The 26,998-nt window shown below is 35.5% G+C and overlaps 2 protein-coding genes across 3 annotated transcripts; one reads left to right on the forward strand and one right to left on the reverse strand.

The window, feature by feature from the left end:
* LOC134748204 (bilin-binding protein-like) lies at positions 1–26,579 on the reverse strand. Its single transcript, XM_063682918.1, has 4 exons — positions 26,387–26,579; positions 6,141–6,354; positions 3,747–3,848; positions 1–1,522 (listed from the first exon to the last, which is right to left on the reverse strand). Exons 1-4 carry the CDS (start codon positions 26,495–26,497, stop codon positions 1,338–1,340), a joined length of 612 nt encoding a protein of 203 aa, XP_063538988.1. The 5' UTR covers positions 26,498–26,579; the 3' UTR covers positions 1–1,337.
* Positions 10,212–16,791, forward strand: LOC134748203 (uncharacterized). 2 transcript variants are annotated; one of them, XM_063682917.1, is made up of 6 exons: positions 10,297–10,775; positions 11,211–11,329; positions 12,009–12,149; positions 12,954–13,667; positions 14,155–14,314; positions 15,655–16,791. In XM_063682917.1, exons 1-6 carry the CDS (start codon positions 10,712–10,714, stop codon positions 16,161–16,163), a joined length of 1,707 nt encoding a protein of 568 aa, XP_063538987.1. In that variant the 5' UTR covers positions 10,297–10,711; the 3' UTR covers positions 16,164–16,791. The 2 variants fall into 2 exon arrangements, 1 of the variants encoding a protein (XP_063538987.1); XR_010128398.1 differs by lacking the exons at positions 11,211–11,329; positions 12,954–13,667; positions 14,155–14,314; positions 15,655–16,791 and having other exon boundaries at positions 10,212–10,775; positions 12,009–12,541.
* Positions 26,580–26,998: the final 419 nt, after the last annotated feature.

Below are 26,998 nucleotides of genomic sequence, written 5' to 3' on the forward strand. Positions count from 1 at the left end.
TTTAATTTTTATACTTACACTTATTACAAAAAACTGTGATTATAGATTTTTTTATTATAAACGACCGGTATTTTTATTGTTATTTTATTCTAAGACAACACTTGTTATTTTGTTAAATCACGTATAAATTCTTAAACACCGCTACATAATGTCAATGATCTATCAATAAATGGCAAAAATATCCATCGATCGACTTTTAAATGAAACCAATCGTCTCTAATTAACTAGTACAGATTGCTAATAGGCATTAAGCCGACCATTTGTATATTTTGTTTTGTAAATTATGCAATTAACTTTATTTAAATAATTAAAATTACGTATTGTATAGGATAGAGAAAACAAATAAAACATGAGAAAGAAAAATCATATCCTTATTACACAACTATTCAACTAAGTTCTAAACGGACTTACATAAATTATCACACTTTAAATGTAAAGTAGTTAGAGTAGCATAAACAGACACCAGCAATTTACTACGAAATGTGAAGTTGTTAGTCATTTTCATAAAAAGCTCCTCGTAGATCAATATGCATATTAATAAATCACTAGAACAAAAGGAGAAAAATTGAAGGCATGTTTACAAAAACAACATAACTACACTAGACATGAATTTACAGGAAACGAAAAAAACTAAATGTCTTCTTATACTAGTTATTGGACATAAACATTGTATAGGTGATTTTAGTAAGTGGCCAATAGTTCCGAAATATACGATTACCTACACATTTCAAAGACCAGTATTTTTGGAAAAAAATAGAAAAATAAGTTCGTCACTTATGCTGTTTTTGTAAAATTTTGTTAGTTATGTTCTATTTGTAAGAAAATAAAACAAGTTTCTATAGAAATTATGTTTTGTATTCTATCAGAGAGGTACAGATTTATCTTACTTAACTAGTGGATTTTGGACAATTGGGGTTATTTTTGGACACTATCTTTTGCTCTACGTGTAGATCCTGCTTAGACGAAGGCTATGATATCAAAAACTCAAATCCGCAAAAAATGTTAGTTATGTTGTTTTTGTTAACATGCCTTCAATTAATGTATACGAGCCTTTTTCTAATTATTTCCGCTTAAATCCTTAAACTAAAGACTACAAAAGGAAAGAGACAGTCATACCGATGTTTTTCACATATAAAAGACAATATTGGAACTTACACAATATAAGACTGACCGTTGGTAGATTTTATCTCCTTGCTATAAGGTTTAGGTCGGGCAGCAAAAAGTTAAAGTATATAAAAAAACGAAGAAGATTGAATGTAATGCACATTATTATTCTTTATATTATGATTTATCAAAAGTTGCGACTTTGGGTCAGTTAACTGGTACACACAGGGTTATTAATGGTGCTTCACAGCTTCAGTGATAAGGCTTGTGCTGGTGAACTTGCAGGCAGCCTCCGAGAAGTCGGTCTGCACGAACTTGGTTGTGTCCAGCTCCTTAGCGTTGGCCTTCAGGTAGTTGTCCACGGCGGTCTTGGCATCACCCTCTAGTTTCTTGCTTCGCGATAGGATCCAGGCGAAATCTGGGAAAACGAAATATAAAGCCTAGATACTTACAGATAGAATATCATTATCAAAAGTACCGACCATTAAGAGAATTATTTATTATGAGGTAAGATTAGGATAGGTAGTCAGAAAATTTAACTCCCGAGTCATCATGACACCATGCCACATTGACAAACAACAAACAATAAGACTAATATTAGTTTTCTAGTGCAAACAAACAAAACAATACACAAACAACATTTGTTAAAACATAATAGTGTAAAATGTGGGGCGGTTTGTCATCATCATAAAATTCGGTATCCATATGATAACTACAGAGAGTACAGAGCAATAGTGAAACTAATCTTTAATTAGGGAGTGTCCCTAAAAATCTAAGAAGCTTGTTTATTACTTTTTATTAATCCTAAGTAATCCAAGCGGTTTTTGTTATCATTTGAGTCACGTCACTAAAGACTCGTTTTAAAGATTTCCAAAAATGCGCAAAGTTGACCTGAACTAGGAGCACCGCATGCCAGCATAAAACAAATGTAGCGAACGCAAAAATACAATATTTGTACAAAAATGAGAAAAGTATTCTGATTTAACAATTTGTTAATGAAGTGCATTTTGTTTGGGTTTTGATCTTGTTTTGAATAGGATCGGCTCATCGGTCAGATCAGAATGGATTTCATGTAGAGTTCATGAACGACCGTACTGAGATTACTGAGCTTGTGAAGGACAATGAATGACTTCAGAAACTTCAAAAGGCATGTAACAGTCATCAAACAGGTTTAACAAGTACTTTATTTTTGACAATTATTTTGAAATATTTTTCTACTCCCATCTTTCCATGCAGTCCCTGTACCCCTAGCGTAAATTTCATTCGATAGCGCGACGTGAAGTACGCGTTTGCGTTAAGTGTCATTTTGTATGGGATTTTGAGTTTCACAACAAATCACATAAAAAAATAGACATACGCAAACGCGCACTCACGTCACGCTATCAAATGAAATTTACACTAGGGTTCTGAGCTCAAAATATTGGTAAAATTATTACACGTGCGATTCAAAAATATGCATTTAGCATAACTTGATGCCTTGATTACATGTAGTATTATTACTAAATCCAATCAATTTATTTTAGATATCTTTATAGATTTTATCAAGCATAGCTTATGCAGTTAATTAAATTTCGAGGAAACAATATTATTTTCGATAATGACCTAGATAAAGAAATATCCGGATATGTTTTCGTCATATGTCTAGTGACGCTAATGTAAAAAATACCACACGTAGACAATGTAGATAAGTTAATAGTTAGATATCTTTATACAATAACTAAAGGATTGTTTTTACGTTATAAGTACCTATGTAACTTTACTTTTGAGTGGCATTAACGTGAGACACTTCATTCGGTTCTTACAACAATAAATCAGCTACAGGCTTCGTCAATCTTAAACACTAAATTAAACTAGGCCAAGTCCCCACTTCGGACCGTAGCCGGTTCAAAAGTCCCCATGACACTGGCAGCTTTCGGTTCTTGTCTGATTGTCTGATTTAATTTCTTGTCTTACTTATATAACAATTCAAGTCTTGGAGACCTTTACGGATAATTTGATGATCGTTTTTTTATTATATATATTTTATCTCTGACACCTAGAGACTTTTACATCTCTAAATAATTTTAGTACTGTTGTTTGTATATTTTTTAGTAGTTTTTTTTTGTGTAATTTGACATTTAGACTGGATACATATCTAACAAAGTATCTAATGTTTTATTGATTCCATATTTGTAATTATTTTTTTAATTTTTGGTTAATTTTATTGCTTGTAAAAATTGACATGTAAAAAGCCCCTGTGGCCTATTTGCTGAATAAATGTTTGATGTTGATGCTACTGAAGACCATCAAAAGCATTCAAAGGGAAACAAATATTATAGTTTTCGATATAAATAATTTACCATTATTATTGTGATTTCCAATTCGATTTTTTTTTTCATGAAGATTTTTTTTTTGTAATTATAGTTATTAGGTACCTAGTCCACTGAGAAATAAATTGAACACTACTACCAAATAAAATTCAGTGCATGTTTGTTTAGCTACGGTAATTAAAAGATGGCCTACTTAAATACTATATTGATATATAAATTGACCATTAGTGATTTTCGTTTCTAAATTATAGACAATCACTTAAGCGTATAAAATATGTACTTTACTATGAATTTGGTTTCGTTCTCACATATTATTATTACAGGCAAACTAACCTTGGTGGTTCTTGTTCTTCTCGTCGTATTTGCAGTTGTGGGCAATGGCGTAGTGAGTGTAGTCCGTCGCCAGAATATTCAGTGGGGAGTCCTTAGTAACATCTGTAACCAAACAGGTTCTTGATGAAGCAAAAATAATTTCAGAAGATATTTGGACATAGAGTTTTTTTAGCACTAATTGTAGGGAACCTCGCACATCGGGTTACTAAGCTCACGTCACTACGGCGCACTAGCTGCACACATAACGAAGGCAGACGCTGCAGCTCCGTAGCGTAGTCACAATTTTCGCACTAACCACTTGATATCTAATAATTTCCACAAATTGCATCGGTGGTAAAGGAAGAACTTCTCATAGTTTTATCTCAAAAGCACCAATTTGTTCCCATAATATTTTTTATACAACACGTTTTTGTAATATATCACAATAATGTATTAGTGTTAAATACTTTCGATCATCAGACCTTCACACACACCGGCAGAATTGTAAATCAATACAAGAGCTACGCGAGGCACACACAGCACACGCAGCACCGAGCTGTGCGTGTCCGCCGAACCGGCTCGGTTCGCCGTCTCATAGGGAACGCCATTCAATACAACTGCACGTATCGAAGCGACATTGCCGCTCCGTTCTGTGCACGCGTGCTCGCAGCTTGCAACCGGTTTTTCTCGTCGGAGCTGCAGTGCGTGCAACGTATGCCACGCACACGTCACCGCACGCACACGCGCACGTCACATAAGCGGTGTGACATTTCTTATGAGAATTCTTAGTTAACACGCAACCGGTGTAGCCTTTATTGGACTTTAGTTCCCAGGCACAATGCTCGCTTGGAGAGAGATCTCTCTTTAGATTTCTACTCCTACAGAGCTTAGATTTCCCTTCTTAAATTACTTAAACTTTTCAAGATGAGAAAGTGCTTTAAACTGGCTATTAAACCAAGCCCAAACTTACCTTACTGATACCTTACCGTAGAATGTATGAAATTAAACTACAGTGCCTTTTACCTATATGTATCCGTTTAACCACGTTTAACTACCTCCCACAGAACCTATTCTATTTGAATCTGGATACGAATAACATGATAATCTTCGCGATAAACGAACAAAATTGATGAAATTAGCTACTAATTTCAACTGTAATGTGATAGCAATAAAGACTTGTGTAGCCATGCAGGATTATAGATAACTTATCCAACGCTAGCTCATGCGGTCGCACCCTCGTAGTGCAAAGTGTGTTATAGCCTTGTTTTCAATTATCGCATAAACCTAGCTAATATTCACACATATAGAAAAATCTCACATATAGAAAAAAATCCGGCCAAGTGCGAGTCGGAGTCGCGACCACCATTATGAAATTACGCAAAAGAAACGGCAAACAAATCACGTTTGTTGTATGGGAGCCCCTCTTAAATATTTATTTTATCCTGTTTTTAGTATTTGTTGTTATAGCGGCAACAGAAATGCATCATCTGTGAAAATTTGATGATGAAGCTATCACAGTTCATGAGATACAGACCGGGATTACAACCCGGGACAATCGGCATCATTCATAGGCAGGGTCATAATATGTCAACTAAGCGTGTCGGTTTTTAAAAACCCATTACGTCTTGAGACTTGAGAGCAGTGGAACCGGTGAGAGACTGAGTGGAGTGGTGTTGTGTTTGGTGGATGGCACAGTCAACGTCAAAGATATGTTTACATTTTTCGCCTAAATGTAAATGTAAAGGATAGTACAAAAGTGTAAACATATCTTTGCCGTCGATTGTACCAATACAACCTTTATAGGTACCTACTTAACATTTAAAGCCCCCGACCAAATTGAAACTGGATCTAGTGCGTTGAAGGGCCATTTCGACTGGCAATACTTTCGATAAACAAAAATAAATAATGAAATAAAACTATGAAAACGGATTATTTCGCGTATATTGAATTTATAATACATCCCGACGTTTCGAACTCTTTACAGCGTCACGAAACGTCGGGATGTATTATAAATTCAATATACGCGAAATAATCCGTTTTCATAGTTTTATTTCATGAGTAACTATCGCGGTAACCGAAGACAATAAAAATAAATAATTTCGTTACAATTCATTACAGGATATTGATAAAGAAGAGATAATTTATTACTGAAGAGATTATATTGATGTAAGTATGTACATAGTACATAGGCATTTATTGATAGTTGGTTTATTCCGTGTCCATTGTAAGATACAGGAAAACAATAAAACAATGTAAATTATGCAATTCACACTAGTCCCCACATATAACTTGCCGTGTGATGGGACATTTATTTCTTACAATGACTTATGTTAACTGACTGTGTTACTTATGGCCTCTGGAAGTACTCATTCTACGCACGCAAGTCGCAGGCTATATTAAACTCGTTTTACTTACCGCCAAACTTAAGCGAGACGACCAGCTTGCCAGCCTTATTAGCATCAGCAGCTAGCTTGGCCGTGCCTTCAATATATGTTTGAACTCCATCCACGACATGGACGTTCTTCACCTTCATCAGTTCTCCATCGAGTTTGTACTCGGCTGAGGCGCATTTGCCGTTCTTCTCCGCTGAATTTGGGTATTTGGAGATCTCGTACCATGTGCCTTGATACTGAAAGGGAATCGCAGATTCCTTATTAAGTGTTTAGAAGTCAAAAGTTATGAAAATACACTCAGAGAAAAATCCGGAGACAAGGCTGCAGTTTTACGTTGCGAACGAATTATTGATAAAAACACAAAACTACTTTGGGACATTGACAACCTAGCCTTTGCTAGCGCAGCAACTTTTTTTTTGCGAAACGCAATTATTGCGAAACTAACAATAAAAATGTTGTTAAACTATCAATTTTTCGATGCCTTGTCATAATAGCATAGTTAAAAATGCGAATTTAACATAGTTTGGCTTTGCTCATTGCACAACGTGTGATTTGTGAGTTGTGGTTTTAGCAACTTTGAGGACCTTTGTCAAAATAACAAAAGATAACTCTGCGAAATCTTCACAGTTAAAGTTTGTGCGGTTCGCAATGTTCGCCGACACATTGTTTTTTACTTTGTGACAATAGCAACTTCAAGAGCCTTTGTCAAAATAACAAAACAGAACTCTGCGGAATCTACACGGCTAAAGTTTGGGGGTTGACAGTGTTCACAACCACATTGATTTATACCTTGTGATGTTAGCAAATTTGAGGACCTTTGTCAAAATAACAAAGAATAACTCTGCGAAATCTTCACAGTAAAGTTTTGTGAGGTTCGCAATGTTGGCCGCCACATTGTTTTTTACTTTGTGACATTACCAATTTCAAGAGCCTTTGTCAATATAACAAAATAGAACTCTGCGGAATCTACACGGCTAAAGTTTGGGGGTTGACAGTGTTCACAACCACATTGATTTAAACCTTGTAATGTTAGCAACTTTGAGGACCCTTGTCAAAATAACAAAGAATAACTCTGTGAAATCTTCACAGTTAAGTTTTGTGCGGTTCGCAATGTTGGCCGCGACATTGTTTTTTACTTTGTGACATTAGCAACTTCAAGAGCCTTTGCCAAAATAACAAAATAGAACTCTGCTGAATCTACACGGCTAAAGTTTGGGGGTTGACAGTGTTCACAACCACATTGATTTAAACCTTGTAATGTTAGCAACTTTGAGGACCTTTGTCAAAATAACAAAGAATAACTCTGCGAAATTTTCACAGTTAAGTTTTGTGCTATTCGCAATGTTGGCCGCCACATTGTTTTTTACTTTGTGACATTACCAATTTTAAGCGCCTTTGTCAAAATAACAAAATAGAACTCTGCGGAATCTACACGGATAAAGTTTGAGGGTTGACAGTGTTCACAACCACATTGATTTAAACCTTGTAATGTTAGCAACTTTGAGGACCCTTGTCAAAATAACAAAGAATAACTCTGTGAAATCTTCACAGTTAAGTTTTGTGCGGTTCGCAATGTTGGCCGCGACATTGTTTTTTACTTTGAGACATTAGCAACTTCAAGAGCCTTTGCCAAAATAACAAAATAAAACTCTGCTGAATCTACACGGCTAAAGTTTGGGGGTTGACAGTGTTCACAACCACATTGATTTAAACCTTGTAATGTTAGCAACTTTGAGGACCTTTGTCAAAATAACAAAGAATAACTCTGCGAAATTTTCACAGTTAAGTTTTGTGTGGTTCGCAATGTTGGCCGCCACATTGTTTTTTACTTTGTGACATTACCAATTTTAAGCGCCTTTGTCAAAATAACAAAATAGAACTCTGCGGAATCTACACGGATAAAGTTTGAGGGTTGACAGTGTTCACAACCACATTGATTTAAACCTTGTAATGTTAGCAACTTTGAGGACCTTTGTCAAAATAACAAAGAATAACTCTGCGAAATCTTCACAGTTAAGTTTTGTGCGGTTCGCAATGTTGGCCGCCACATTGTTTTTTACTTTGTGATATTAGCAACTTCAAGAGCTTTTGTCAAAATAACAAAATAGAACTCTGCGGAATCTACACGGCTAAAGTTTGGAGGTTGACAGTGTTCACAACCACATTGATTAATACCTTGTGATTTTAGCAACTTTGAGAGAGCCTTTGTCAAAATCACAAAAGAGAACTCTTAACTACAAATTTTAAGTTGATTTACAATGTTTGCAGGTGTTACAAGGGTAAATAATCCAATAATAGGTTTTTGTTTTAACCTTTTCACCGCCAAAGACGGAAAATCACGTCAGCGGAAAGTCGTACCACTGACGCCACGACATTTGCTCCTATTAGAAAACCATACATTTGGTTTATTGCTTGGCGTCTGGTCTGAGTCACGTCGAATTACTTCGCTGCTTGGCGTTGAAACGGTTAAGACATATTAAATATACTAGCTGTTGCCCGCGACTTCGTACGCGTGGATTTGTATGTTGGTGGTTATATATTTTAAATGAGCATAGAACATTATGCAGCAAAAGATATCAGTAGGGACGGTAAATCATTTGTTAATAATTATACAGCGCATGAAATTTGTCTTTCACAAAGTACAAAGTTTCAAGCCCCTAGCTGAAAAAAATTGTTCTCGATATAAACCCTCTCAACACTCAGATTTTCAAGTCCACTATTTAAAAAAAATGTTCGCTCCCACTGCAAACTTTATTAATACAAACTTTTCAAACACGGTGCAATCAGTTTTCGTCTATTTTAATATAATGCCCTTTTACCAAGTTTCATGTTCCTAGCTAAAACGAAAACTTGTACTACATATAAACTTATATACATCCCCTTTTTAACACCCTTAAGGGTAGAATTATTAAGAACGTTGAAATAACCTTTTTTGTAATATTATACAATGCCTTTCTGAGAAATTTCAATAAGCATTTGTAATGAATTCAAACTTTCAACCCCTTTTTAACTCTTTTAAGGGATGAATATTTAAAAACGCTTAAATTACTTTTCTTGTATTCTAATAATATGCCTTCATACAAAGACTTCTTAGTCCTGTACTCAAAAAAAGGTTTGATCTCCATACAAACTATCAAATAGGGCTTACAAGTTACAAGGGAAGCTTACAAGTTTCCACACATTTTTTTTTTCGTGGTTGGGTAGATAATGTGTTTGTGTTCCAAAAATTGGTAATTTCTAGAAAAAGGCTTCGTTTTTGGGACATGGTGTTGTATAACTTTTTAATGTGGAATTTAACAAGCTTTCGTTTCGCTATACACAGTATTCACATTAAACCCAGATATTCCGAGAAAAAAAGAAAAACCAAAAAAGACTTATACTTTTCAAGATGGCGTTTGATCCCCGTGGACCCGAAGCTCCAATTTTATGACACGCAAACAGGGATCCCTGAAATTGTAGGTGTCAAATTTCATTACTGTCACTATTATTTAAACCCCATTTAAGACCTAAAATCTGTTTTTGTAGTCACATTTTTAAGTTTTACACATTTTTCCTCCACTTATTTTAGTAAATTTGTATTGCATAGCACTCGTGTACTAATTATGGATCTATTGATGTCTATTTGATTGAAATCCACTCAATAGTTTAGGCGCTAGAAGTAAAAATATGATTTACTATTCGGCGGCTATTCAAGGCGGCTGTATTAATTTTTCTTTAATAAAACGGAGTCGTAGCACGGTACGCTTATCACCATGCCTGTCACGTTCTAACAAGTATGTGAGTGCGAAAGTGACGGACTTAGTGATAGGGGAAACCATGCTGCGCGGGCTCTAGATTTAGCGACAGCGTCAGTGACAACGTCATGCTCGCGGCCCGCCAGCGCCGCGCTCACAACCCGCCCGCACCGATCTCTCTAGATAAGCAATTATTACCTAAAATAGTTTTTAATCTAACTGCTCTTTGAATCTGTCAAATGCTCACACATAATAAATTATAACCTTCTGTACGTACTACGTGCTGCCCGCGCAGCATGGTTTCCCCTATCACTAAGTCCGTCACTTTCGCACTCACATACTTGTTAGAACGTGACAGGCATGGTGATAAGCGTACCGTGCTATGACTCCACTCTCCAGGTTTGCAGTTTTTTATAAGGAACAACGTACTTAATTATTATTATTTGTACTTAGTACCTACTTACTAATGCCTTTACCCTAAAAACGGAATTCTAAGAAAGGTATTTGATTGCTCAAGTCGCAATGTTAGAATTGCGGAATTTACAAGGGAAAAATTTCTCAAGTTGATAATTTCACAACTTTTACATTGCGAAATAATATAAGCATTGCTAGAAACACAATGTGAACTTTGTTAAAATAGTGATGTTGACTAGTCCTTTGCAAAATTGACAAAAGAATCGTTCATTTCGCTGGCAACATTCGTACGGTTAGGATGCGTGACAAATCGCTAACAACGGAACGTATTTATTTAGTGATTATTATTGTCTTTTCAAACAACGAACCGTTCACGTTGTTAAAAATATAAGGAAATAGTTTCTTTAAAGTTAAGACAGTTATAGGTAAATAGTAAATATAAAGGATGGACGACTTAAGTGTGTTTCTGTTCAACTGTGATTTGATACACCTTTTTGGATCGCTAAACGGTAAGTTATAATTTGTATTTACATAGTTCTAACTAGTTACTATTGTAGTTAATGTAATGTGACTGTCGTTGCTAATCGATATTTGTTTCATCCTAATAAACTATTCGAAGTCGAAGATTTCTTAAATCGAATTTAAAACAATTATTTTTAGGTTATTTTTGAATTGCAATGTTGGACCATTTTTTTTTACACGACTGCCCAAATAAAGCAATGTATTGTTGTAGACATTATAGCTCCATCGAAATGGCCATTTACTTCTTATTTTTCTTGAAATCATGGAAAATACACGTTGCAATGAAATTATGGCACTTTGAAGCCCCATGGACAAATATATCTGCAAAAATATTGCCGGCATTGTTACCGCCATGACAGTGCAGTGTAGTGGGTTAAATTTATGCAATATGCAGTACTTATTATTTATCTCTATGCTTATAGATCAGGGCGCGGATCTCGATTTTTTATTGAACGCAAACGACCATGAGTTGTCGTTATTGGTCCCGGCAGCAGTTCAAAAAGGGAAACTGCGTATGGCGTTAGACCGTGAGAGAGAACGCGTGAGCAGTTTCATTTTTTCGTATACCTACTTGATTCAAAATTTAGATGTTTTCATTACTTTGAATCAATTTTTAACCGACTTCAAAAAAGGAGGAGGTTATCAATTCGACCGTTTTTTTTTTTGTATGTATGTTACGTCATAACTCCGTCATTGGTGAACCGATTTGGAAAATTGTTTTTTTGTTTGAATGTGTATAGTCCCAAGTTGGTCCCGTTTTTGTCAAAACCCAGTTTTGATGATGGGATCCATGAGGAATCCAGGGAAAAATTCTTGAATCTTATAGGCATACATATAGCGATTTTTGTATTTTCATTAATGAATCTAGTATTCACGTTCAGAAAAACTGACATTTAATGAAGTGGAACTGCTGATGATGATCAAAACGAAACTCTTTAACGATGCATAGTTCACTTTGACGATTTGTCCTCTTCGTTATGTTTACTAAGCCAGTAAGATTTATAAAGAATTTTTTATCAAGGTTAAGTCTGATGATGGATTCTTAGGGATTGAGGGAACTCCTCAAATCTTATAAGCATACATACAGCGACTTTTGTATTTTCATCAATAAACTAAGCATTAACAATTAAATAGTGCCATTTGATAAATAAATAAAAATAAATAAAATAATGTGAATGGGCATTATGGTTAAATTAATCACTCCTAATTTTATTTTATAGAGAGGAGTTACAAAAGATCCGAGGGATGTAGATGTACAGCAAGTTATAGCTCCAATTAAAAAGCAAGACTCCTTTGTGATTCCATCAAGTAGCCAAAAATCTAGTACATCCTCTGTTGTTACAACATCAACTGAATTATTGGTAATTATAATAATATTTATCTTTACTCTGTATTTAAGGTGGATCATGTTTTTGTTATGCAGAGGGAGTCAACTGTCTGTTCAATCCCCGGTCAGGGCAAATATTTGTGTGATAAACACGAGTATTTGTTCCTGAGTCTTAGGTGTTTTCTATGTATTAAACTATATAAGTATTTATATCGTCACTAGTACCCATATTACAAGTAGGCCAGGAAATAAATACATTTCACAGAATAATTATATTAAGGTACATTATTATTTTGGGTCAAATTATTTCAACTTATTTTAATACGAATTACTCCGACTAATTTATAATACATTTAATTATAATCATATATTTTTAGGGTTCCGTACCCAAAGGGTAAAAACGGGACCCTATTACTAAGACTCCGCTGTCCGTCTGTCTGTCTGTCACCAGGCTGTATCTCATGAACCGTGATAGCTAGACAGTTGTCATTTTCACAGATGATGTATTTCTGTTGCCGCTATAACAACAAATACTATAAAGTACGGAACCCTCGGTGCTCGAGTCCGACTCGCAATTGGCCGGTTTTTTACTATCCAAAAGATTAAAAGTGTAAGCTATTTCTATCATATGTAGTCAATATGAATATTTTGTTTTTAAGTCTAAAATAAATAAATAACGTTTAGTTTGGGACTAGGTTGATTTTCTGAATAAGATTGTCTCCAAATATTTATTTTATGTATTTATTTTATGTAAATATTATGATTGTGCCCAAATAGTAAATACCCACATGACGTGACTTCTAGTTCTTTAGTAACTTAGTGCTTACTTGATTTTCAGGAATGGGACATCAATTGTGACGATTTACAGTTTATAGATGCAAGCAAACTCATAGGGGCTATAACTGGCGGAAATCTTAAACAAATTTTAGAGACATCCAGTATTGGGAAACCTCTAATCAATAAAAAAGTATTATCTTCTAGTGACCGAAAGATACTGACGGCCCTTATTGTTGAGGCTGAGGTGCGGAAATTGAAAGAAAACACTGACCCAATACGAAAAGAAACCTGGGATACGTGGACATCAGAAATTATAAAGCTTTTCCCAGGTGAAACAAAGGGGGTATATTATAATCCTTTTCGTCTTGTTGATGGAAAAGCTATCCAGGCCAGTGGCCTGATAGTGAACCGATTAATAACAGTACGCAGAAAATTAAATGCAGAAATCCGCAGCCGCAGCAGAAGTCGTAACAGCAGTAATAGCGACAAGAGCAGCGACAGCAGCGGAGACCAAAACAAGAGAAAAAAATCTGCTGTCAAATCTTCTAATGCACGGGTTAGACCTTTTCCTGACACCTTTCAAACAATAAGTACCAATCAAGACTCTGAAAAAGATACCGTGCAGTGGTTGAAGCACTCTTCTTCACCGAGAGAATTGGTAGAAACAAAATGGAACAGTTGTCTACATGAACGCATGGCTGCACTGCAAGAAGGCGACCATGTTAGTTATTTGAGCATCTTCCCAGCACTGCAATGTCCTTGGGGCTATGAATTGGTGAGTCAATGATAATACTAATCAATCAAGTGTCTTCATGCCAGACTTCATGACATCACCAGGCAGAAGTCATCAATTTGTGTTAAGTTATTTTTATACCCAACTGCAGAAAGGAGGTTAAGTTTTTCAAGCGTATGTATGTATGTATCTTTAATTATTTGGCACGCTCTACTGCCTAAACCATTTAGCGGAGTTTAACATATGAGGTGTCATTACATTTGTCTCAGTTTTGCGAGTAAATCCATACTAATATTATAAATGCGAAAGTGTGTCTATCTGTGGCGGGTGGAGTCGCGGGCTAGTAGATTATATTATTATTATGCAGTCGGGTTATTGATTTTCATTTTAAATACTCATATATACACTAGCAACATTTCTCGTTGTATGATTATGAATGATGATTGATGACTAGCAACATTTTTGATTTTGTGAAAGAGCTTTTAAGCTCTAATTGAATAACAAATGTTTGATTTCTGTTTATTTTCAGCTGGCCAGTGACTTTGACAAAATATACCCTGAAATAGAAGGAAAGTTCGAAGAAAATTTCCCGGTAGTGAAAGGTCGCCTGCTATCATTACTAGATGAGAAGGCTCAACAGCTAACACGACCTGACACTTCTATTCAAACTGTTTTGGATCTTGCAACTTGTAAGTTATATTATCGTTTTTTTGTCAAATAGTGTCTTTATTGCCTCTATATGTAAATACAGTATGTACAGTGAGCTTCGAAATTGCATACACTGTACATACTAGGGTGGCTCTAAAAAACCTTTTGTTTTATTTTGTTACACTCATTTTGCTGAAAAAATATTCCCAATTTTGTAACTTTAACTACAAGAGGATGCGTATTTATTATTTAGATTTTTATTTATGTATCTGTTTACACACCATTTGAATATTTGATTTATAAGTTTTGAAGTAAAAAAAAAAAAACAATTTCATTTCTATTTTTTGTAATTTTTCAAAAGGTAGATTTTTTTAAATTCACCTAAAAATTCATAAAAATTTGAAATAAAAATGTTTTTTTACTTAATAACTTATAAATCACATTTTCAAATTATGGGAATAAAAATTGTAGTTGAGATAAAGTTGTGATTGATCAACAAAATAAGGGGGTAGAGCTTGAATTTTTCCCATACACACGTGAACCACCCTGGTACATACGTTTTATTTGTTCAGCCATATAGATTATATAGAAGTAAGTACCTAAGCATAACGTTCAAGTTCTTGCAAGGGGCTCGAGTTTGTTAATATTCTTACTCCCGGAGTAACACAGAATCACACTTGCGAAGAAAAAACTAAATTTTATGCGAAAAAATTCTTAAATACGGTGACATTTCAAACATTCGTCCGCCATATTGTGATTTTTTGCCAAGTTAGGCATCTAAGGCACATACCCATCCGGCATTCAGCCACGATTGAAAATTGAGTAAGAATATTATTTTGAACAGCTATTAAATTAATTAACCGAAATATCTAATTATAAACGTCAGTATTTTAAAAGTAAAACTCATGTATACCTACTTGGTTCATATTAAGTAGTAATAGTAGTAGTTATGACATAATAAAAAAAAAGCTGTAACTCCCTAGAGAGTTACACCTTTTTTTCACAATCCATAACTCCTGCGGGAACAATATAGGCCTTTGTCCTTTAGTACACCTGCATGATATTAGATCTTTTTCGAGCAAGTGTGATGAAAATAACATATTATATACAGGGTAGATTTTTTTAACGACACCTGTAGGCCGAGCACATGATTGACGCGACAGTATCTCGCCGCGAGATAGACTACCCGTCTTTTACTAACTGTATGAATTTAAAGGCGACGGGTAGTCTATGTCGCGGCGAGATACTCTCGCGCCAATCATGTGCTAGCCCGGCTGGAAGTGAAGTAGGTACTATAGATAGAGGAGATGACGAATTTTACTCAATAGAAACTTTACCTTAAGTAACCGTTAACCATACTAAGTATTAATTATTTTTGCAGCGGGGGAGGAACAAGCGAATGTTGCGACTTTTCTGGCAGTTCCCCTGTTGCTGAAACAAATGCACACTGTTCCCGTGAAAGGAGTCAGAAAACCCTGGAACCCGTCTAGATTAGAAGTAAGCAACGCGTTTTTAAGCTTGGTGCCATCTACATCGGACCTTCAAAGCCACTTCAGTGAACGGAAGGCCACATTGCAGGAAAAAAAATTGCCTGTTCTTCCATATTTGGTTGCTGTTGGGGCTTGCTGGCAGGATGTTACGCAGTATGATTTAATAATCTCTGAAGACATCAGGTACACGTTTCCCAGCATTTGTAAAGCTGTTTCAAATACTTTTAAGATTCTATGGGCATTAGACTTACCATATTCAAAAGATTGTGCCCCAGTCTGGATGTTTATCCAAAGAAGTATATATGTAATGAAGAGCAAGTTTGACACTGAAGGCACTCCTATGCTAGATTTGCTTGCTTCTGTTTCTAACAGGCACGATGGTGCTGTGTGCAATATGTAAAAGGTCTTTTGTCCAAATGAAGCAATTTAAAACCCATTTTACATTTTATCATCCAGGTAAATGTTATATTTGTCCAAACATGGATTGTGGGAGAACTTATCAACTCTACAATTCATTTAGGCGTCATTATTTGAAAGAACATTCAGATTCTTCTATGTTACAACAGGCTTCAAGTGTACAGGATTTTGCTATTGGACAAGAGACCTCTCCCGTGAATAATGATCCATTACATAATGTGTGTAGCGCAACCGAGTTTCAAATTAAAGAAAATAATAGTACTATACAGAGTGATAGCAAACACAACACACCGCCGCTAAGCGACAGTTTAGGTCAACTTTTCTCATCCCTGTATAGTAATCCCCATTTGCCGAACAATGTGCTAGATACAGTTTATAGCGGTATTCACAACATGTTCACTATGTCAATCAGACCTCTGTTACCAGTAACATCTAGCTCTGCCGTAGCAAAACTGACAACCGATCTAGAGATGTTTAGTTCAACTTATAAACGACATCAGTTCTTTGAAAGTAAGGGTACTTTAGTTAATCCTGAGCCTTATACTGTAGGGCGACGATTTGATTACGTAAAAAAAAAAGGTAAAACTTATTACCAAGCAGTAGAGTGCATAGCCCATAAAATACCTATTAGAGATGTGTTGCACAAATTTTTTTCGTTGCCTAACATACTTCATGAGACCATCGATGCTATGAAAAAACTGATGGCTCATGACACGTCAAACAGTATAGAGCATTATATGCATGGTTCATTTTGGAGACAGAAAAATCATGGAGATAAGATAGTCATGCCCATATTTTTGCAAATTGACGATTTCGAGACTTTGAACCCTTTGGGTAGTCATAGTGGTGTGCACAAACTAGGAGCCGCATACATTTCTCTTCCTTGCCTGCCGTACTATTGTGCCTCTCTGTTAGGTAACATATTTTTAGTCTTACTCTATCATTCCACTGACAGAGTGGAATTTGGGAATCGTATAATATTTCAGCCCCTGATTGACCAGTTTAATGATTTATTTAAGCATGGAATAGTTTTTGATTTGCCAGATTTCAAGGGCACAATTTACTTTGAGTTGTCATTAATTTTAGGAGATAATTTAGGCTTGCATAGTGTTTTAGGATTTGTTGAGAGTTTTTCAAGCAATTTTCCTTGCAGAACATGCAAAGTAGAGAAAAAAGTCATGGCTAATCAGGTTTATGAAGATGAATCTCTCTTAAGGACCGAGTCAAATTACCAGGATGATTTAAAAACGAATAATTCATCTCTGACAGGCGTCAAAGAAAAATGTATATGGCTCGACATAGAAAATTTTAATTTATTTTCGCAAATGGGTTTTGATGTAATGCATGACATGCACGAAGGCTGTGCCAAATACGTCATGTGCTCTTTACTTGTGGTTTTTGTAGACAAAATGAAATATCTTACAATTGATATTGTTAATAACAAAATTTCCTCATTTCAATACGGTCCCGATAAAAAAGATAAGCCCGTCACGCTGGCCATGTCCAATTTACGAAAAGGCAATATACGTTTAAATGCTGCCGAAATGAGCACATTTTGCAAGTATTTTGGTGTAATGTTTGGTGATTTCATTCCAAGACATAATAAATATTGGCAACTGTATATTCAATTAATGACTGTTTTAGATTTTATTATGTCACCCCGTTTTGTATCTGAGCAAATAGACTATTTTAAGTATATGATCGCTGACTTTTGCGAAATGTACATCACACTGTTTAACCAAAGTCTTAAGCCTAAATTTCACAATTTACTGCACTATCATTCGGCAATGTTACGTTTTGGTCCCTTGAGATTTCTGTCTTCAATGCGCTACGAAGCTAAACATCGCTTCAACAAGTTAGCTGCAAAATCAACAAATAACCGAATTAACATGACACTGACAGTAGCTCGAAAGCATCAGTTGATGTTAAATGACATATTCTTGAAAGAAACTATTCGTTCGCCTCTTTCGTTTGGGGGCCAAGCAGAAGTACCAGTTAGTGAATGTAAACAGATTTTAGATCAAATGCAATGGTCAGATATTACAAAATTATATAAAGTGAGTTGGGCGGCAAAGTGTTCCGAGCGCTACCAAGTAAATTCTGTAATAGTTACTGCTATTAATGAAGAAAACATTTATTTTTCCAAAATTGATGACATATATGTTGATGGAGTGTCTAAGATTAGTTTCAAGGCTAAGCCTTTACAAACAATTGGTTTTGATAATCATTACCATGCTTATAATGTACTGGACTCATTACAATCATCACACATATACATTGATCAAGACACCATGCAGTATCCGTTTTTGTGCAACTGTGTAGTCATTGGGCATAACATTAATCTTCCTGAGTATCATATCGTACTCAGTAAACCGATTTAATTAACCCAACTAGAGTAAGATTTAATAATTTGTAGTAATAGTAAGTATGATTACAATTACTTATGCAGGTAATGCATACCCTAACTCAGTTTAGTAAATTAAGTTCAAAAGGGCCGTGGAACATTACAGTGTTAACAATTCCTATTTTAAACATATTTTTGTTCGTATTTTATTTTACAGGAAGTAATCAAATGTTATATTACGGTAAATATGTAATGATTATTGATGGGAATAGCCCTCATTATGAAAACAGTTTTGTTCATGCAGTGATAATATGCTAATAACCCAAAAAAAAAAAAAAATCTGCGGATATAATTCGTGGTTTGGAAAATCCCCCCCCTACACCCTCGAGGACTTTTAGTATGTTTATCTGGACACCACAAGGTATAAATAACTATACCAATTTTCAAAACAACACGAATTATTTCCGCTGATTGATATTTTTGGGCTTAATTTGACGTGGCTATAAGTTTAGTTTCTATTTAAACGATATGTAACTACAGTTGTGGCCCTAAGCGCCACTTGCACCATCCTACTAACTAATGAGGGGTTAACCGGTTAACCCCTCATTAGTTAGTAGGATGGTGCAAGTGGCGCTAGATTGTTGTGTTAGGAAACACCTTGCATGTAAGTAGTGACCTGATGTATGAATAGCGTTGTCACTATAATATTGACAGTAAGGTACAGAACTGCACGGGGTGGGTCACGTTATACTGTTGTTGGTTATTACCAGTACTTAGGTTAGGTTAACAGCAGGTAGATATATCGTCGGGTGATAAGCAAAAGTCACTAAGTACCACCACAAGTTCATAGCCATAGTGAACCGTAATATTATGCGAATAAGGTTGATTTTTGTTTAATTATTTTTCAGTAGTTAGTGAGTTTTGCTTGTTACCTGACGGTATGCTAATTATTATTATTTGTTCACATTTAGCGGGTTCGATTCCCGGATCAGCCAGGCGATTTTTCTTAATTATTTGCAATTCGTATTGTTTTGAAATAAAAATGAAAGGAAGCTATTTTTACTTCTACTCGTCAAATATATGGTCATACTTCTAATCCATTCGCATCCATTTAACTTTGAAATAGTAGGTACAGTCAGCTTCAAATAGCCAGCCAAAGTCGCCAAATATGTCGCAACACACCTTTCTTGCCATGGGAATAAGGTTGTGTTTCGATATATTTGGCGAGTTGTCACCAAATATTTGACGAGTGGAAGTAAAAATAGCTTCATTTCTATATTTATTTAAAAACAATACGAACTACATTCAAAGAATTTGAAAAAAGTCGCCTGGCTGATCCGGGAATCGAACCCGCTTTTTTAGTACTTCTAAAGCGGGTTCGATTCCCGGATCCCGCTGACGGTACTTCTGTATAGTGGCTAGAGGGTAAATAGTATTTAAATAGGTATTTTAGTGTTGAATAATAATCACTTTTATATTCGACTCCGTATATTAAAATAACCAGTTAACTGTACAATGGTTCAGGCGGGACTGGCGTCCCGTTGATCCGTTCCTACGGATATGGGTTTTGGCTAATCAGATCAAATCGCGGTGCACGCGCGCTTGAATATGAGCTGACATAGCTTAACTGTTACTATACCGCTAAATGTGAAAAACAAAAAAAACCTTTCAATTTTACTGTACCGATCGAAAGGCTCAATCAAAGGGTTCTTCAAAATAACATAGCATCTTAAATAAATGTATGTAATTAAGCCTTCCGATCGGTACAGTAAATTGCAGGTCTTTCTTTCATTTAGCGGGTTCAATTCCCATTTTCGAAACACCGAGTGTTTGTTTTTGATTTACATATTAGTAAATAGTTGATTTTTCACTGGAAACTTTTAGTTTCCCATTATTATCTACATTATTTGTATTTTAGTGGGCAACATTTTTTTCTATTCTTACGGACCTGCAAACGTTTTTTAATAATAAAAGTTAGTTTTATAAATATTGTTGTATTTTTTCAGGTAGCTATTGTCGTTCGCGACTTTTGGCATTGCTAGTTCTGCAATGTTGAACGTAAACATTGCTATCCCCGCGATATTCCACTGCGGAGCTAGCAACGTCAGCATTGCTATCCCCGCAATATTCCACTGCGGAGCTAGCAACGTCTGAATTGCTATCCCCGCAATATTCCACTGCGGAGCTAGCAACGTCAGCATTGCTATCCCCGCAATATTCCACTGCGGAGCTAGCAACGTCAGCATTGCTATCCCCGCAATATTCCACTGCGGAGCTAGCAACGTTAGCATTGCTATCCCCGCAAAATTCCTCTGCGGAGCTAGCAACGTCAGCATTGCTATCCCCGCAATATTCCTCTGTGGAGCTAGCAATGTCAGCATTGCTATCCCCGCAATATTCCTCTGCGGAGCTAGCAACGTCAGCATTGCTATCCCCGCAATATTCCTCTGCGGAGCTAGCAATGTCAGCATTGCTATCCCCGCAATATTCCTCTGCGGAGCTAGCAATGTCAGCATTGCTATCCCCGCAATATTCCTCTGCGGAGCTAGCAACGTCAGCATTGCTATCCCCGCAATATTCCACTGCGGAGCTAGCAAAGTCAGTATTGCTATCCCCGCAATATTCCACTGCGGAGCTAGCAACGTCAGCATTGCTATCCCCGCAATATTCCTCTGCGGAGCTATCAACGTCAGCATTGCTATCCCCGCAATATTTCACTGCGGAACTAGCAACGTCAACATTGCTGTCCCCGCAATATTCTACTGCGGAACTAGCAGCGTCAGAATTGCTATCCCCGCAATATTCCACTGCGGAGCTAGCAAAGACAGTATTGCTATCCCCGCAACATTCCACTGCGGAGTTAGCAACGTCAGTATTGCTATCCCCGCAATATTCCACTGCGGAGTTAGCAACGTCAGCATTGCTATCCCCGCAATATTCCACTGCGGAACTAGCAACGTCAACATTGCTGTCCCCGCAATATTCTACTGCGGAACTAGCAGCGTCAGAATTGCTATCCCCGCAATATTCCACTGCGGAGCTAGCAAAGTCAGTATTGCTATCCCCGCAATATTCCACTGCGGAGTTAGCAACGTCAGTATTGCTATCCCCGCAATATTCCATTGCGGAGTTAGCAACGTCAGCATTGCTATCCCCGCAATATTACACTGCGGAGCTAGCAACGTCAGCATTGCTATAACCACAATATTACACTGCGGAGCTAGCAACATTAACATTGCTATCCCCGCAATATTATTCTGCTGAGCTAACAATATCAACATTGATGACTTCTCTATTCCGTCTTTCAACTTTGCTAAAACTACGACTTCAAAGTAGTTTATATAACGAAGTTCACTTGATAAAACCACAAAATAAAAATTGCTAAAATAGCTATGTTCGGAATAGGCATCAAAGAAAAATTGTTAAAAACTAAATTTGTTAAATTAACAATGTTCATATTGCAATGTAAAGATTTGCTAAATTAGCAATGTTATAAATCACAACTTTTACTATGTATTATTGTCAACGTTATTTCACAATGTCGACATTGCTGAATATTCACAAAGTTAAAATTGCAAAATAGGAGCAGACAGAGTCAAATTGCGAGAAATGTAACGTTGTGAAATTAGCTATATGATTTTTCACAAAGTTGAAATTGCGAAATAGGAGCCGACAGAGTAAAATTGTGAAAAATTCGACTTTGTGAAATTCGCTATGTGCTTTTTCACAAAGTTAACGCTTTCGCTTTGTCATTTACGCAATTTTTTTTCGCAAAATTAAGCTTGCTGCGCCCGCAATTTGACTCTGTCGGCTCCTATTTAGCAACGTTTTTTTGTTATTTTCACAATAGTTTTCTCTGAGTGTATGTTATATAAATATGAATTACTGTGTCCTAAATAAGTTACAATGTAGCAAATCTCTCCAATCTCAGCTAAAAACATAAAAACAATTTTGAAACCAGATACCATCCACACACACTAACTTTAAAACACCTGTTATGACACATATTAAAAATGTTGAAGTAACGATCTATTTATTAATCGAATGGGCTTTAAGGATAATTTATTTTTATCTATCTTATCAGTAAACATACAACTACTAACCTACACTAATTAAGTATGCATTAGCCGATTAAAAAAAATGTCATAGATACGTAAAAACCTGTTACACTATTTATTATAATAATAATATCAATTGTCTAATATATGTACCTATAGTTTGTCAAAGGACTGTCTCATTTCAAAGTTAGAGAGAATCACATTGGGTTTGACCAACTATAGAATTTATGTACAACCAGATAGATATATAACTCCGTAATAGATGGATACAGTCTAAGGACAAAACGTGCCTAGAAAATCAAGAAAATTTGATTCTCGATCAGATGGCGCCACTACATTTGGCCTACTCTCGTATAGATGGCGTTGGCGGTTTCGTTTGTTATTTATCATTTTTAACGCATATAAGTGAAAGAACATGGGTCAAAATCATATAAAAACAATGAATGCAAATAAAAAAAATCGTTTATCCATATATTAAATACATTTTTTGATATTTTTATTTTTAGTTTTAATCGTGTGTCGATAGATGGCAGTGAATTTAATGTGGCACAAAATTTACTATGACAGCACCGTAAGTTCATGAATGGATTTTTTTATCCGCGATTCCTTCACGCTCGGTCAGTTTGGTTGATGAGTCGTTCGAATTATCCCATTCATTCAATTGATTGATTCAGTTCCTCGGTAAAGTGATTGAAGCCGGAACTGCAATTGTTAAGGTTTGTTAGGAAAACTAGCGCTTTAAAAATTACTGCAATTTGACTGAATTGGATTGAGATAACTTTAGATTTTTTGTTGTAACTACTTGTTGAATGGGTGGATTAGTATTAGTAGGTACAGTATATAGGTATATGTATATATATATATACTCCACATCCTTAAGAGGCTGGTGTCGATTTTAGTAGCAAAAATGTAAAATTGATAGATTTAGTCGGTGAAATTGTACACCTTTTGTTACCTAATTGAAATAACAAGTATTGGTTTCTATTAGCACGTTCTCTTATCTTGCCTTTTATCAGATCAGTTTTTTGAAAACAGACTCCCTAAATTAGTTAACGCGCGTAAAGCACTGATTTTGTCGCTCTTATTTGTAAATTTCGTAAAGTTTGGACTGCTAAAAATGGTAAATTTGTATTACACATATTCTGTACTTGACCTTTATCAGATTACATTTTTGTTATATGACTTAGAGTTCGAGGAAATGAAAGTTAAACGAATTCAATTTTCTCCAGAAATTACTTCAAAACAAGTGACAATTTCTTTGAAGATCGACTTAATTTCAACGTAATTTTGATACTTAAACAATCTAAAACATTTGCTGAAACTATTCTTACACATCAATTTGTATAATTTACCACCATAATTTTTTGATGAATTTTTAAAAACTGCCCCTTCTCTTCATATATTACCGGTGACGCACGCTCGCGACCCCATTATTAAAAGGCAAGATGAGAAGACGTGCTAACAGAAACCAATACTTGTTATTTAGATATTACGTAACAAAACGTTTTACATTTTTGCTCCAAAATCGACACCGGCCTTTTAAGACGAAAGTGGAGTACCTGCGAGAAATCGCCTTTTCATAGAAACGTAATCCTCATTTTCCTCTCTGGATATTAACATTATTGAAAACATTCCGACACAATTTGTTGTATATCAACCACAGCTATGCCCATACGTTTGATTTTTGTTCGAATTTTTAATTATTATAAGTTAGGAGCATATAAAAATTTGTATCAAATCGGTTTTTGCTCCTAATTTTTACGTGTACTTGTACTTACCATAATCAAAAATCTAAAACAGTCAAACGTAGGGCAGAGCTATTATGTAAAAATATTTTCCATAATGTCAATATCCAGAGGGGAAAACGGGGACTACGTTTGTATGGAGAAACGGCCGTCCCCTTTCCTCTTAATAGTCTTAATTATACTGTAACAAAAGTCTGTTACGTTACGATATATTTGTTGTACCTAAGTTGAGCGCCAATATAAGAAGTTATGATTTAAGAAGTCATTTTATAGGTTGATAAAGAAGGTCATTTCTAGTAGAAGTTTTGAGACAAACTGCCTACAGCCGCGGCAAATAATCTATCATATTTATTCAGATACATTTGCATACATTTTTGAATAATTTCTCAAAAACGGCTCTTATATAGGGGCGTATGAAAACGACAATTTCTTTTCTTTATTTCTTTTTGCACCATGGTAATTACAAGATGTTTAAAACATGTAAAAAGTATCTCATGGACCCGGAACGGGTATGGCAGTTAAAACTTGAAACTAGGACTAGTGCTAATATAAATATTAAATTAATAAAAATTATAATTATTTACACAGTAACATTAGTTGGTACAAATATAGGAATCATTTAAAAAATCGTCAACTGCATAATAGTTTTTATTAATAAAAAAGCTTAAAGCTTAAAAAACAATTCGATTAAGCTAGATCATTTTGAAAACAATTAGTTTGCCCGAGGTTTCGCGGTAGCCCGGTGGATACTAAATATACTATGTATTTTCATGTTAATACTTTCTTAACATATACAAACTATGCTTTATGCAGCAAAGCTTTTTAACCAATCCGTAGCTGACCATAATACATTCGTACCAACAGCGTCCGTACGTAGACCTAGACTAGATGTAGATACTGGCTACAAATTAGCTGTAGGTAAGGAGTGTCGGTATTTGTCATCACTTATCTGTTTATTCTATACGTTTATCATTGTTGATTGCTGCAATTTTAGTATGAAACAACATGTGTGTCATTTAGATTTTTATCGGAAACTTGTCTTAAAACGATGATTAATTGTTATACATTTACCAAATCGATTAGTGAAAGAAACAGATGGAGCATTATCGCTCACTATCTCCGTACGAGATAATATATATTATCAGATCTAGCTTGTGATTCATCTTATTTACCACATCTTGTTGGTATAAAAATATTATGCACCTTCGCATTGTTTTTGTGAATTAATGATTCCGATACAAATAACAATATTTCAAATTTCACAACAAGGTGTTTTACGTTTAGAAAGCTTTACTATATGAAAAAAAATGGTCATCTAAAGAAATTACTGTTGCCTGTTTTTATGCTTTAATGCTTTAAAAAATACACCTTTCTTATACTCTATTTGTTATCTACGCAAATTCTTTATTATGATTATTTTCACCATTATTTAGACCTTATGAGTCCCCGGCAAGCTCGGTTCTCCATAGAAACGTAGTTACGCTCTCATTTTAAAACGACTGGCTCTGAAACTTTGTACTTACAATTAGATAAGGTATATCTAGGTCTGTAATTAGTTTATGTAGCTTCAGATACCAAAGTAAATAAAAAACACCGAATTTATGTTTTTCATACAAAATTTGTTTTTGCTCCATTTCGTTTGTCTTATAAACTGGAGCTATATTAACTAATTACAGACCTAGATATACCTCATGTCATTGTATAGGTATATGCAAAGTTTCGTTACAATCCAACACGTAGTTTTAAAATGAGAACGAAACTCCGTTTGTATGGGAAGGTGAAATTCGGCCGAGCTTACCGAGGACTTTTGAATGGCCTGAACAAGCAGTACTTTCTGTACAGAATTTAAAGTACCATTTCGTACCTTGTCACAGTGACAATAGTATGACATCCCCAGCGACTATCATATTGATTGTCACTGTGAGAATAAGGTACGAAATGGTACTGAAATTGAATTCCTTGACTGTACAAGTTAAATACTGCGATTATATTCAATACAATTTTTGTATGAACGTGATGTCTAAAGATGTGATACTAAGATGAAGAAAAAAATACTTACAGCTGTTAAATTGAAGTTTTCTACCGGCTTCAACACAGGGCAAATGTTTTCGTGGATGACATTAGCAGACACAGCAACTGCCGCTACGAGCAAGACGACTAATCGCAGCATTTTTATGTTAGGTTAATATACAAGCTCAAAATTAAGTCGCTGCCAACTGTACCAGTCGAGATCAAGCAATGTACTAGCCTGTTTGGGATGCAGCATCCTTATATAGGCTCGGCTAGCATAAGGTCATGGGCATGATTCAATTTTTCGATCGCAAGATTATTTAATTGACAAAATGGTGCCGGTGCGGTGCAGAGGTCGAAACGGACGCAGGGCTCGAGAAGCGTCTGTAAGTTTCTATGGTAACTAAATCGCACACGTGAACTCTAGAAGGTACAAAGTTTGGCCCTCACAAGACAAGCTCATAACACAAGCTTTTAATTATTTACGGTAAGTAATAATGTAAAACGAAATTTGGATTCTAGATACTTAATATATACTTACTTGATTCATGAATTCTGTAAAGCTAGAGCTGACTAACGATCCCGTACCTATATTTTTTTTGTGTAAAATATTTTTAGTACCTACTTAAAATTAAAATTCAAATAAATCACTTACCGACGA

The sequence above is a fragment of the Cydia strobilella genome, chromosome 16 (genome assembly GCF_947568885.1).
Source record: "Cydia strobilella chromosome 16, ilCydStro3.1, whole genome shotgun sequence".
Lineage (NCBI taxonomy): Eukaryota > Metazoa > Arthropoda > Insecta > Lepidoptera > Tortricidae > Cydia > Cydia strobilella.

Coding starts and splice junctions, on each gene's coding strand:
- LOC134748204 (XM_063682918.1), bottom strand. CDS start 26,497: ATGCTGCGATTAGTCGTCTTGCTCGTAGCGGCAGTTGCTGTGTCTGCT. Junction 6,355..26,386: donor AAAACTTCAATTTAACAGCT/GTAAGTATTTTT, acceptor ATTCCCTTTCAG/TATCAAGGCACATGGTACGA. Junction 3,849..6,140: donor CGTCTCGCTTAAGTTTGGCG/GTAAGTAAAACG, acceptor GTTTGGTTACAG/ATGTTACTAAGGACTCCCCA.
- LOC134748203 (XM_063682917.1), top strand. CDS start 10,712: ATGGACGACTTAAGTGTGTTTCTGTTCAACTGTGATTTGATACACCTT. Junction 11,330..12,008: donor TAGACCGTGAGAGAGAACGC/GTGAGCAGTTTC, acceptor TTTATTTTATAG/AGAGGAGTTACAAAAGATCC. Junction 13,668..14,154: donor GTCCTTGGGGCTATGAATTG/GTGAGTCAATGA, acceptor GTTTATTTTCAG/CTGGCCAGTGACTTTGACAA.